Source organism: Tachyglossus aculeatus, chromosome 21 (assembly GCF_015852505.1).
Source record: "Tachyglossus aculeatus isolate mTacAcu1 chromosome 21, mTacAcu1.pri, whole genome shotgun sequence".
Taxonomy (NCBI): Eukaryota; Metazoa; Chordata; class Mammalia; order Monotremata; family Tachyglossidae; genus Tachyglossus; species Tachyglossus aculeatus.
Genome location: NC_052086.1, coordinates 58,274,746 through 58,288,106, shown reverse-complemented (window position 1 = coordinate 58,288,106; position 13,361 = coordinate 58,274,746). Strand labels below are relative to the sequence as shown.

At 44.3% G+C, this 13,361-nt stretch overlaps 1 protein-coding gene across 1 annotated transcript in view; it reads right to left on the bottom strand.

Annotated features, from left to right (window-relative positions):
- Positions 1 to 437: 437 nt before the first annotated feature.
- The window catches only part of MMD2 (monocyte to macrophage differentiation associated 2), an 86,120-nt gene continuing 73,196 nt past the window's right edge, over positions 438 to 13,361 (bottom strand). Inside the window, exons 6-10 of the mRNA XM_038763566.1 lie at positions 12,623 to 12,697; positions 6,962 to 7,063; positions 4,769 to 4,838; positions 3,045 to 3,202; positions 438 to 2,760 (exon numbers count right to left, since the gene is read on the bottom strand). Coding sequence (XP_038619494.1) covers positions 2,730 to 2,760; positions 3,045 to 3,202; positions 4,769 to 4,838; positions 6,962 to 7,063; positions 12,623 to 12,697 — 436 coding nt within the window. The 3' untranslated portion in view covers positions 438 to 2,729. The remainder of the gene's footprint in view (positions 2,761 to 3,044; positions 3,203 to 4,768; positions 4,839 to 6,961; positions 7,064 to 12,622; positions 12,698 to 13,361) is intronic.

Genomic DNA, 13,361 nt, shown 5'->3' with positions numbered 1-13,361 from the left:
GATGCAGGTTCTAATCCTAGCTCCGTCCCTTGTCTACTGTGGGACCTTGTGCAAGTCACTTCACTTCTCTGTGCCTCAGTTACCTCACCTGTAAAATGGGGGTTGAATCTGTGAGCCCATGTGCAACAGGGACTGTGTCCAACCTGATTTGCATGTATCCATTCCAGTGCTCAGCACAGTGCCTGGCACACAGTAAGAGTTTAACAAACACCATAAAAAAAACCCCAACACTGGCCCATTTAGTTTCTAACCTGCTTCAGAGCATGGACTTGGAAGTCAGAAGGACCTGGGTTATAATTGTAGCTCTGCCAATTGTCGGCTAGGTAACCTTGGGCAAGTCACTTCATTTCTCTGTGCCTCAATTACCTCATCCGTAAATTGGGGATTAAGACTGCGAGTCCCACTGGGGACAGGGACTTGGTCCAAACTGTTGTATTTCTACCCCAGTGCTTAGAACAATGCCTGGTACATAGTAAGCGCTTAACAAATACCATAAACAAACAAAATACCTCAAGCCCCCAAACTACTGGTCCATCTTCTCGAATCATTTACTTGCTGTCATCTGACTTGGGACCATACAAGAGATGGGGAAATGGGAGACTGTTTTAAATTCGCTTATTTTAAAAGTAGTTGCCCAGCCACCAACCCACGAAATAGAAACAAGGCAATTTATGTCACCCTGGAATCCATGGTCACGTGATTCCAAAAGGTGCAGCACCTACCCTGATGGAATAAGTGGGACAATGTGTAACTAGCTACTTATGAAAAGTGAAAAATCATATTGTCCCAATTGGGAAACAAGTGGGAAATTAGCCTGGAGACCTTTAATGCTATCCCATAGTTTGTCCAAGCCCCTGCAACCTTTTATTACAAAACTTCTGTACTCCCATATTTTTGTCATTTTAAGTTGTAATTTTAAAAAGAGGATTAGATTTCATTTTAGTCTAATTATTAAATAATAATAATGGTATTTGTTAAGCGCTTACTATGTGCAATGCACTGTTCTAAGCACTGATGCCTAGCACAGTGCCATGTTTGGTAGATGCTTAATAAAAATTATTCTGATGTTGGCTCCCTTTCAATCCATAGTCTGGACTGGCCAGGGATAACTTCTCATTCATTAAGGTGAAAGAGAAAATATGTTTGGCAATAAAAAGATTTCTATCATGGTGAATGGACAAACAGGATGCTGAACATCTCTGACAATCAGGGGTTAATGCCCAGGGATGCAAAGAATCTACTAAGTGAAAGGAATCCAATCTAGCTTTTACCTTCCCTAAAAATCTCATATTAGGCTCCTCTTTCTGCTCCCAGACCAAACACCACCGCCATGGAGTGAATCTGGATCCCACGAGGTGGATAAATTGAGTTGAGTTGACTTATTTTCCTCATCTGGGGAAGATCAGCCACTGACTGTAAACTGAGAGCTCTCTGCTGACCAATGGCAGGAAAAAAAATAATAGAGAATGAAGAACAAAGTGTATCACAAACGTTTCTCTGAGCCCTGGACCCTTATCTACTTGGAATGTGTCAAGAATACTTAATACTGGCTTAGATAAAAAAGGGATTCCAGAGTTCAGAGACTTGAAATAATCCTGGAATGTATTCAAGTGTAATTAGGTATAAGGCTTTGTTGACGCTGAGTTCTCCAATTTGGAGACCAAGAACAAGGAGCGTTAGATTAAATCTTCGAAGGATGCTGGGGTCCAGGTTCTCTGGGTGCGGCTCCCCATTCCTTCTAGTTGCCACATGAGGTATTACAGCAATACAGAAGCTAGCTCATGAAATTGGATGATGGCAGCCAATATCTGGAAGATTTTTCTGTCTGGATTTCAGAGCATTTTTTGCATCTAGAGGCTCTGTCAGGATAGATGATTTTTACATTCAGTCTCGAAGGTAGTGTTGACTTTTTAAAAACAGCTGTTTAAAAGCGAAGAACTTATTGCCATTTGAGAACAAGAGACCTCAAATATCTGAGGGTTGTTATTACAAACCTAAAATATGGTGTGGAAGTGCAGGTTACTAGTAACTTCCTAGCCCAGTTAGGAGACTCTCGTTACCATTCATCTTATGACAATAAAAACTTAAAACTAAGGCAGCAACCACTGCTAGAAAGATTTACCCACAATTTCCCACCCAGAACATTTCAGACCTGGTTGAAGTCATCCTGCAGCTCTTATCCACAGGCCTCAAATGCTTCTATATCACTGACTGCATGTTTTCTTTTGAATCTACCCAAAACCTCCCAGCAGCATAGAGGGACAAACTGGCACAAATACTGAGAAGGAACCTTAATCTCCTCAGGGGATAGCAAGGTTCTTTCAGGGAGAAGATGTCCCTCTTCAATGGTGTTATCTAAAGACTGGAGGAAGAGAACAGTGTTAGCTATCTCAAAGAAAACCAAGTGGCAGTCATTTTTTGCTTGGTCTCAACAGATCTGGGCAACCTCCCCAACCAGACAGCAGCAAAAACTCCTGCTCGGGTGTTATTCTGCTCTGATTAGAACCACCAAGGGACAACGTAATTCTACCTGAGGTCGTTTGTTCTTTTCAAATTCAGGGACAATTCCAAGACCGGAGCAGCAGGAGTCTTGGACTCTAGTTGCTTTCGTGAGCACTGGGCTCAGCTTCCTCACTGGAGGTGAGTTATGCTGTTCCAAAACTTTTCAGGACCTTGGAATCACAGTCTTTACACATAAAGTCCCTACGTTTCTCCTTTCCCAGAAGACATTAATGGTGGGATCTGTAATGAGACATTTCTCTAAAATATGAACAAAGAAAACTGTTTAAGGGTTTTGTTTTGTTTTTGCCCCCGACAAGTATTTAGATCTCTTTTCAAGCATCTGGTTCCTTTGGGTCTAGTAGCCACCAGAGATCCAAAGCCCCACCAAAAGGATCCAGCAATAGAAGTAAAATATGGGCCTGGAGCTCTGGCTGGGAATATTTCCCATAATACTCTGCTCCAGGGTGTCACAGTCACCTGGAAACTGTAAGGCATCTTATTTGGACACTTCAGCCTCCAGTGTGTTGGGATGATAGAGGTACCTCCAAATAGCATAATAGTGGGTGCCTGCTCCAAATGCCACAAAGAGATGCCAGATGGCATGAGCAAAGGGAATCCGTCCATCGCTCTTGAAGAACAGCATCCCGAAGCAGTAAAAGATTCCTCCAGCCATCAGCTCCAAGATTCCATCTCTGTTGGGCTGTTGGCAAGCACAAAAGGAGTCAGTGAGTGCAGGGAAAGTTGGGAAATAAACCCCACTCTCATCCCTTTCCTTGTTATACACGTGAGAGCATCACAACAAAGAAAAGCAACAAAGAGAATGTTTATAGTACTTGTTAAGTGCTTACTATGTGCCAGGCATTGTACTAAGGGCTGGGGTAGATACAAGGTAATCAGGATGGACACAGTCCATGTCCCACTTGGTGCTCACAGTCTTAATCCCCACTTTACAGGTGAGGTAACTGAGACACAGAATTTAAGTAACTTGCCCAAAGTCACACAGCAGACAAGTGGGGCAGCAGGGATCAGAACCCAGGTTCTTCTGACTCCCAGACTTGTCTTCTACCCATTAGGCCACAGTGCTTCGGAACAGCCTTGAACAGGGAGGTCTTTAAAAATAATCAATTGGTTAGTTTCCAAAGCGCCCCAGAGTACTTATGTAAATATTGTAATATTGTACTATTTCCCCTATCAGTAATCTGTTTTAATATCTGTCTCCCCCTGTAACTATAAAAGCTTTTTGTGGGCAAGGATCTCATCTACCAACTCTGTTTTAGTGTAGTTTCTCAAGTGCTTAGTATAGTGTTCTGTACACAGTAAGTGCTCAAAAAGAATCAGCTTTTGATTCTTTCTCCAAAAGAGAACATAAGAAAAGCAAGAAGCAATTTTGACTAATGGATAGACCACAGGCCTGGGAGTCAGAAGGACCTGGCTTCTAATCCCTGCTTCACCACATATCTGCTGTGTGACTTGGGCAAGCCACTTAACTTTTCTGTGCCTCAGTTACCTCTTCTATAACATGGAGATTAAGACTGAGAGCCCCACTTGGGACATGGACTGTGTCCAACCTGATTACCTTGGATCTACCCCAATACTTAGTACAGTGCCTGGCACATAGTAAGAAATTAACACATTCCATAAAAAAATTACATGTTTCTCCAAGTATGAAAGTACTGGAAACATTGAACAATTAAGTTATCCTCTGAAGCAAAGTGACTTGCACACAGGCAAAAGTATAACAAAGAGGCTAGAGCCCTTCACACATCAGGAGCTCCACTATACTCGGGAGAGCAGAATGGCTCGTTTGCTATGTGACCCTGGGCAAGTCACTTTACTTCTCTGTGCCTCAGTTACCTCATCTGTAAAATGAGGATTAAGACCGCAAGCCTCAAGTAGGACAGGGACGATGTCCAACCTGTTTAGCTTGCATCTACCCCAGTGCTTAGACTAGTGCTTGGAACATAGTAAGTACTTAACAAATAATAAGTGCTTAACAAGTACCATTATTATTACTACAAAGGCCTACACATCAGAAACTACCCTCCCTTGCTCTTTTTCCCTGTGTCCTCGGACCACTAAGCCTTTTCTGACGTGATTACCACTCCATGCTTTATATGTTCACACCATGTATTCTAATCAAAATAGGATTTGTATTTCTTGGCCAGACAATTTTGGATGGAGACAAATGTCCACCCTCTTGTTGATTCTTCTGCTGTTTCAGTTTATTGTGGTGCTTTAGATCTTGTTCCAGAGTGGAGTTACTTACCATAGAGAGGATAACCAGAGCAGGAAAAAATCCCATTACAACATAGCACAGGAGTTCCACAAGTTTGTACCTATGATGAAAAGTAAGAGGGCTTGGTCTCAATGTGAATTTTCATGGGGGATCCATAATTCCTTGCTGTGGGTCAGGGAGGATTAAACTGACTGCAGATGATTTCCCCATAGAACTGCTTCCCCATGAGCAGCAGCATGACCTGGTGGAAAGAGCATGGGCTTGGGAGTCAGACGACCTGGATTCAAATCCGCCTCTGCCATTTGTCTGCTCTGTGACCTTGGGAAAGCCACTTTACTTCTCTGTGCCTCAGTCACCTCATCTGCAAAATGGGAATTAATCAATCAATGGTATTTACTGAGTGCTTACTATGTGCAGAGCACTGTACTAAGAGCTTGGGAGAGTACAGTGTTTTGTTTTGTTGTCTGTCTCCCCCTTCTAGACTGTGAGCCTGTTATTGGGTAGGGACCGTCTCTATATGTTGCCGACTTGTACTTCCCAAGTGCTTAGTACAGTGCTCTGCACATAGTAAGTGCTCAATAAATATGACTGACTGAATGAATGAATACAATGCAACAAAATTAGCAGATAGGTTCCCTACTCATAACAAGTTTACAATCTACAGGGATAAAGGTTGTGAGCCCCAAGCAGGAAAGGAACTGTGTCCAACACTACTTGCTTGTATCCACCCCAGGGCTGGCACATAGTAAGCACTTCACGAATACCACAATTATTAAATACCACTATTAGTCTCTCCTTTTAGTTGTGGGCTTTGCTGTGCCTTCAGGCTCTCTCCTAGGCAATGGTGGTGGAAACTAAGTCAGCAGTGGCTCTCAAGGTGGTTATGGGGGTGCATGAAAAGTTGTTCCTACACCCCTGCTTCACACCAAGCCCAGGATGCCACTCTTAGTGGGTTTGGGTTGCTTTAAGTGGGATTATATGTCTTTCTCTCTCTGCCTTCTCCTGTCTCCTCCACTTCCCACTCATGGGCTTGGATCATTGGCTCCACCCCCTGGAAGCCCCTTCCTCTTTTTACTTTGAGCTCTAGAAAATAAGGACGTGAGTCGTTTATGTGCCTCTGGGTAACTTGGCCTTTTCTGCATGGCTTCAGGCAGCTGGATAGAAATGCTTAGAAGAGTGCTTTACACATTGTAAGCGCTTAATTCAAGCTCTCATCCTATCCCATCTGGACTACTGTATCAGCCTTCTCTCTGATCTCCCATCCTCGTGTCTCTCCCCACTTCAATCCATACTTCATGCTGCTGCCCGGATTGTCTTTGTCCAGAAACGCTCTGGGCATGTTACTCCCCTCCTCAAAAATCTCCAGTGGCTACCAATCAATCTGCACATCAGGCAGAAACTCCTCACCCTGGGCTTCAAGGCTCTCCATCACCTCGCCCCCTCCTACCTCACCTCCCTTCTCTCCTTCTACAGCCCAGCCCACACCCTCTGCTCCTCTGCCGCTAATCTCCTCACCGTGCCTCGTTCTCACCTGTTCCACCATCGACCCCCGGCCCACATCATCCCCCAGGCCTGGAATGCCCTCCCTCTGCCCATCCGCCAAACTAACTCTCTTCCTCCCTTCAAGACCCTACTGAGAGCTCACCTCCTCCAGGAGGCCTTCCTAGACTGAGCCCCTTCCTTCCTCTCCCCCTTGTCCCCCTCTCCATCCCCCCTGTCTTACCTCCTTTCCTTCCCCACAGCACCTGTATATATGTATATATGTCTGTACATATTTATTACTCTATTTATTTTACTTGTACATATCTATTCTATTTATTTTATTTTGTTAGTATGTTTGGTTTTGTTCTCTGTCTCCCCCTTTTAGACTGTGAGCCCACTGTTGCATAGGGACTGTCTCTATATGTTGCCAACTTGTACTTCCCAAGCGCTTAGTACAGTGCTCTGCACACAGTAAGTGCTCAATAAATACGATTGATTGATTGATTGATTAATAAATGCCATTATTATTATTATTATTATTATTATTTTGTGGTGAGTGGTGCCATCCAGTGGAAATACTGGGTACTGCCTCGGGGATTTGCTACACCACAGCGCTGAGGAAAGTAGATCAGCAGCCTGGAAAGAAATCGTCCTGGAAAGGGTTGGCCTCGGGGGGATGGGGGTAGCTACAGCAGAGAAGCCTCTACTTTGGAGAGCGGCAGGTCCCAAGCCCAGACTCACCTCTCATGGAAGAAGAAGACGTAGACGGTCCCAACACTGGCCATAATCCAGATAATCCAGCGCATGTGAGAGGCCCAGGGGCCCAACTCCCGCAAGTTGAGCCTCAGGATACAAGAAAAACTTGAGTTAGAGGCCTGAGATGAGGAGTAACCAAGGGCAGCAGAGAATGCTGCCACTGGCATCTAACTGTACATCTGGAGGAAATACTTCTAAGGGAATTCACCTCCTTCGAGGCTCTGTGGCTAAAATGGGCCCTCGTTTACCCTTAGCCATCATCAGATAGTTTATTGTATCACGAGTATGAGGCTTAAATATCTGCCTCAGGGACAGGTTACCTCCATATATGCCCAGTGCAGCTAGGAAGCAGTGTGGGCTAGTGGAAAGACCATGGAACTCGGAGTCCAGAGGATAAGGGTTCTAATCCTACCTCTGCCATTTATTTGCCTGCTGTACAGCCTTGAGCAAGTCACTTCACTTTTCCGTGCCTCATCTGTAAAACAGGGACTCAATAGCTCTCCCTCCCACTTAGACTGTGAGCCCCATGTAGGACAGGGACTGTGTCCAAAGTAATTATCTTATATCTAGAGAAGCAGCGTGGCTCCGTGGAAAGAGCCCAGGCTTTGGAGTCAGAGGTCATGGGATCAAATCCCGGCTCTGTCGGGACAAGTCACTTCTCTGTGCCTCAGTTACCTCATCTGTAAAATGGGGATTAAGTCTGTGAGCCCCACGTGGGACAACTTGATTACCGTGTATCTACCCCTGCGCTTAGAACAGTGTTTTGCACACAGTAAGTGCTTAATAAATGCCATTATTATTATTATTATTATCCCAGCGCTTAGTACAGTGCTTGGCACATAGTAAACATTTAACAATATAATAATTATTATTATTACTATTAGCTCCTGGGCCTCAAAGGATATGTGTGTTCTCTGCAAACAAAGAAAGGCTGAAATGGAGAATGCTGAGAGTTTCCTTGACCAATTTTTCAGGAACAGTTGTAGAGTGCCAATCTTTTCCATGCTGGGTCTCAAGTTGTTGAGAGAGAAAGCCATGAGGTAGGATACCATCCACTGGAGGGAATTGTAAAGCGCTTACTATGTGCCAGGCACTACATGCTCATTCAAGCTCTCATCCTATCCCGTCTGGACTACTGCACCAGCCTTCTCTCTGATCTCCCATCCTCGTGTCTCTCTCCACTTCAATCCATACTTCATGCTGCTGCCCGGATTATCTTTGTCCAGAAACGCTCTGAGCATATTACTCCCCTCCTCAAAAATCTCCAGTGGCTACCAATCAATCTGCGCATCAAGCAGAAACTCCTCACCCTGGGCTTCAAGGCTCTCCATCACCTCGCCCCCTCCTACCTCACCTCCCTTCTCTCCTTCTACTGCCCAGCCCGCACCCTCCGCTCCTCTGCCGCTAATCTCCTCACTGTACCTCGTTCTCGCCTGTCCCGCCGTCGACCCCTGGCCCACGTCACCCCCCGGGCCTGGAATGCCCTCCCTCTGCCCCTCCGCCAAGCTAGCTCTCTTCCTCCCTTCAAGGCCCTGCTGAGAGCTCACCTCCTCCAGGAGGCCTTCCCAGACTGAGCCCCTTCCTTCCTCTCCCCCTTATCCCCCTCTCCATCCCCCCATCTTACCTCCTTCCCTTCCCCACAGCACCTGTATATATGTATATATGGTTGTACATATTTATTACTCTATTTATTTATTTATTTATTTATTTATTTTACTTGTACATTTCTATCCTATTTATTTAATTTTGTTGGTATGTTTGGTTCTGTTCTCTGTCTCCCCCTTTTAGACTGTGAGCCCACTGTTGGGTAGGGACTGTCTCTATGTGTTGCCAATTTGTACTTCCCAAGCGCTTAGTACAGTGCTCTGCACATAGTAAGCGCTCAATAAATACGATTGATTGATTGATTGATTGATTGATGAAGCACTGGAGTAGATACAAGATAATCAGGTTGGACCCAGTCCCTGTTCCACATGGGGCTCACAGTCTTAATCCCCATTTTACAGATGAGGTAACTAAGGCAAAGAGAAGTTAAATGACTTGTCCAAGGTCACATAGCAGGTAAGTGATGGAGCTGAGATTAGAATCCAGGTCCTCTGACTCCCAGGCCTGTGCTCTTTCCACCAGGCCATGCTGTTTCTTCAAGGAACAGTTCCCCTGAGGATGGACAAAAGCAAGCTTTGAATAGTTTTACTCTTTCGCTTTTCGTCTTCTCCCACTTATTTCTGCATCACCCTGACTTGCTCCCTTTGTTCTTCCCCTCTCCCAGCCCCACAGCACTTATGTACACATCTGTAATTTATTTATTCATATTAATGTCTGTCTCCCCAACTCTGGAATGCAAGCTCATTGTTATTGTATTGTTCTCTCCCAAGAATTTAGTACAGTGCTCTGGACACAATAAGTGCTCAATAAATATGATTGAATGGATCGAATGAATGAATGGCAGTGGGCCATTTCATTATCAGACACATAATTATAGACTTGAGATGTCCAGGAAGAAACACATGATGACTTGCCTATCTGGGCCAAGACAGTGGGCCTCCCCAAGATATGTACATCTGCTATTAGAGAGGAGGTGTGAAGCAGAGTGGCCTTATGAATAGAGCACAAGATAGAGAAGCAGCGTGGCTCTGTGGAAACAGCACGGGCTTTGGAGTCAGGGGTCATGGGTTCGTATCCTGCCTCCACCAACTGTCAGCTGTGTGACTTTGGGCAAGTCACTTAACTTCTCTGTGCCTCAGTTCCCTCATCTGTAAAATGGGGATTACGACCATGAATCCCCCGTGGGACAACCTGATCTCCTCGTAACCTCCCCAGAGCTTAGAACAGTGCTTTGCACATAGTAAGCGCTTAATAAATGCCATTATTATTATTATTATAGACCTCTTCCCACCTTCAAAGCCCTTCTGAAATCACATCTCTTCCAGGAGGCCTCCCCAGATTGATTTTTCTTCTCCCCACATCTTATCCAACCAAATATCCTTTTAGCATTTCTGTGTCAATTATGCACTTATGCACTCACATCCATCCATAGCACTTCTGCACATTCCCTGCTATCTGAGCACTTACTCATCTACACATCCATTTTCCTTTTGGCTTCTATTTCTAAATCCTTTTGCGTCTATCTCCTAAAGGATTGTAAACTCCTCGAGTGCAGGGATTCTGCCTCCTACTGTTATTGTATACTCCCAGGACCTTGGGACAGTGCTCTGCTCATAGTATATGCTCAACAAATTACCATCGACTGCCTTCATTATTTTCCTCAACTCCTCCCTCCCACCAGCCTCGAACTTGAATCATCTCTCCTTTAGGACTTGTGTCACTCTGGATCCTGTGCTTTTCTGTACTCATTAGCTTTCTCCCAGTCTGGCAGATAGGAAGGCAAAGCGAGTTTCAGACAGAAGGAAGGGTGTGAGTGAAGGGTCCAAGGCAGGAGAAATGAAAGAGGTGCAGTCAGTAGACTAGCTTGAAAAGAATTAAGAGTTTGAGCTTGGGTACAGTGGGAAAAGAGAGAGGAGAGATAGAAGAGTTGATTGAGTGCACTGATGTTGCATGGTTAGAAAAGGAGTGGACGACCATTAGAGATTTTCGAGGAATGGGGAAATGAGTGCTAAATGTATTTAAAAAATGATTTGGGAAGCAAAGTATGGATTGGAGGAAGGGAGATCAGTGGGAAGGCTGATACTAGAGTCAACATGGAATATGTAAGTGTCTGAACCAGGGATCATTTGTGTCAATCAATCATATTTATTGAGTGCTGTGTGCAAAGCACTGTATTAAACACTTGGAAGAGGATGATATAAAAGAGTTGGTAGACACATTCCCTGCCCACAGTAAGTTTGAAGTCTAGAGGGGGAGGCATACATTAATATAAATCAATTATGGGCATGTACATAAGTGCTGTGGGATGGACAAGATGGGGCAGATGTAGGAAATATTGTGGAAGATAAATTTTCAGGATTTAGTGACAGACTGACGTGAGAGCTGAAATTAAGGGAGAAGTCAAGGAAAGAACTTGAGCCTGGAAGTCAGAGGACATGGGTTCTAATCCCGGCTCTGCCATGTACCTGTTGTATAACCTTGGGCAAGTCATTTAACTTCTCTGTGCCTCAGTTCTCTCATCTAAAAAATGAGCATTCAATTCCTGTTCTATCTTCTGACTGAGCCCCATGTGGAATGTAATTATCTTTTATCTACCCCAGCACTTAGTACAGTGTTTGGAACATAGTAAGCACTTAACAAATACCACAATTATTATTATCATCATTATTATTAATGTCATGCATGCACGCTTCAGAGACAAACAGATGGGAAGTTAGCTGGAAGAGAGGATTTGTGAGGGAAGGTGAGGATTTCAGTTTTGGATATATTGAGCTTAAAGTGCTGGCAGGAAATACACATGGAGATGTCCCGGCGACAAGACAAAATGAGAAACTGCAAAGAAGAAAAGGGTTGGGGTGAGAGTGGTAGATTTGGCAGATATCTGCATAGTGATGACAATAGAAGCCATGGGAGCAGATGAGTTCCCCAAGGGAGTGACAATAAAATGAGAAGGGAAAATGACCCAGAACAGAGCCTTGATGGATGCCCACATTAAGGGGGCTGAAAAGACTGAGGCAAGAGAAATGCCAGGAGACTAGATTGCCCATTAAATGGAGAAGCTGGCATACCCACAAAAGTTAGCAAAAACGCAGCCAAAGTACACAAATGTTTCATCATTAATGCTGGAAGAATGAAAAATAATTGGTGCAATTTGAAATAGTGAATGACTCAACGACTGATCTGGAGGAGAAAATGTAGATTGTTTCAATGCAGAATTTTGAGGATCTTTTTTCCCAAAGGTGCAGGGAGAGAGTAAGCATAGTAACTCTTATTATTCCATTCACTTAGAATCAATCAATCATTGGTATTTATTGAGTGCTTACTATGTGCAGAGCATACAGACTTAGAACATATAGACTGAATGTAAGAGTAGCCATACTGTTCATTTAGAGATCAGGGAAATTAAGGCTTATAAGAAATCAATGTTTCAGCATCTGGCAAGAGCAAGACGACATCCTTCAGAAAATGTCTCTAGTGTGGTGTTATCCTTTCCCATAAGTGGTTTCACAAGTGCCTCTTCTCCCAGGATTCACAAAGAATAACTAACTGATTCTAAATGCACAGTCAGTATTGAGGGATGGAGAACACACAATTTGGCAATGTGGACTTTGTTTCACAGTTTAAAATGTTCTCACCCTCTATGGCTTCATTCCTCCTGTTCCCAGATGGCACAGTTTCTACTCAGCATTTGAATTTGAAAAACAACTGGGAAGGAGGATTGGCAGTGGGGGGAAAGAGGGTAGCTAAACAGCATGACTGTCCAATAACAGAAGTTCTTCTGCTTCCTTGGGAGAGCAAGTGAGACAAAAGGCAGGAAATGACTATGAGCCAGTTCAAGGCAAATTAAGGCAAGGCAAATGTGAGTTTTACTCCACTCAAAACTAACTAGGGTCACTAAAGAGAAAAGTTACACTGCTGTTCTATGGCTCAGTAGCTTCCGAATTACAGAACGAACTGCAAATTTTAAAACAAATCCACAGCTCACCCAGGCCCCGCAAACTTCAGTACGTGAAATTAGCTGCAGTTACCCACTCTACTCACCAGGGGGCATATGATGCAGCGATGAAGAAATATATCACCATCCGATCAAACATATGCAGACAATGCTCCACGGTCCTACGGATGGATTCTTAAATTGTTAACTAGATCCACGTAATAACTTAATACCATGCATTAAAGAAGACAGTTGTGTTCTTGGAAAACAGCGTGTCTAAAAAAAAAACACCTCATCTTCTGAGTCTTTGAGACAATGAACAACAGAGGGTTAGATCAGAGCCTAGAGGGTTGTCCTTTCAAGTTACATATGGGAGAGGGCTCAGTCACTTAGGCTCACCCATCACTAGGGTAGAATACATGACCCAATTCGATGTTGACTCTCCCCTGGCCCTGAATTCTCAATGGCAGCAGACGGGCCAGCTCCAGGCTTTCTCTCACCTCGAGTTCTGCAGGGGATCCAGGCTCCAACTGCATCTTGGCAGGGTTTACTTCTACAACCCCAGAGAACTGAATCAGTTGTGAGACACTATGCATGTCTGGAGTCAAAGATGCCAACTCCCTTGACGCCATCCCTGGACTCCCAGCCTTTCTCAGCCTAAGTCCCTGACAAGGCCTTCTGTCCCCTTCCAGGATCCTTGCCCCCACTTAAAATCCTTGCCCATTTTTCACCCCCACACTCACAATGAAGTTGGCACCTCTTCCTGGAGTAGAATACAAAGTCTTAAGGAAGGCAAACCAAACCTTATATGGACACTAGTACAATGGAGCACGTGAGAAGTAGCAC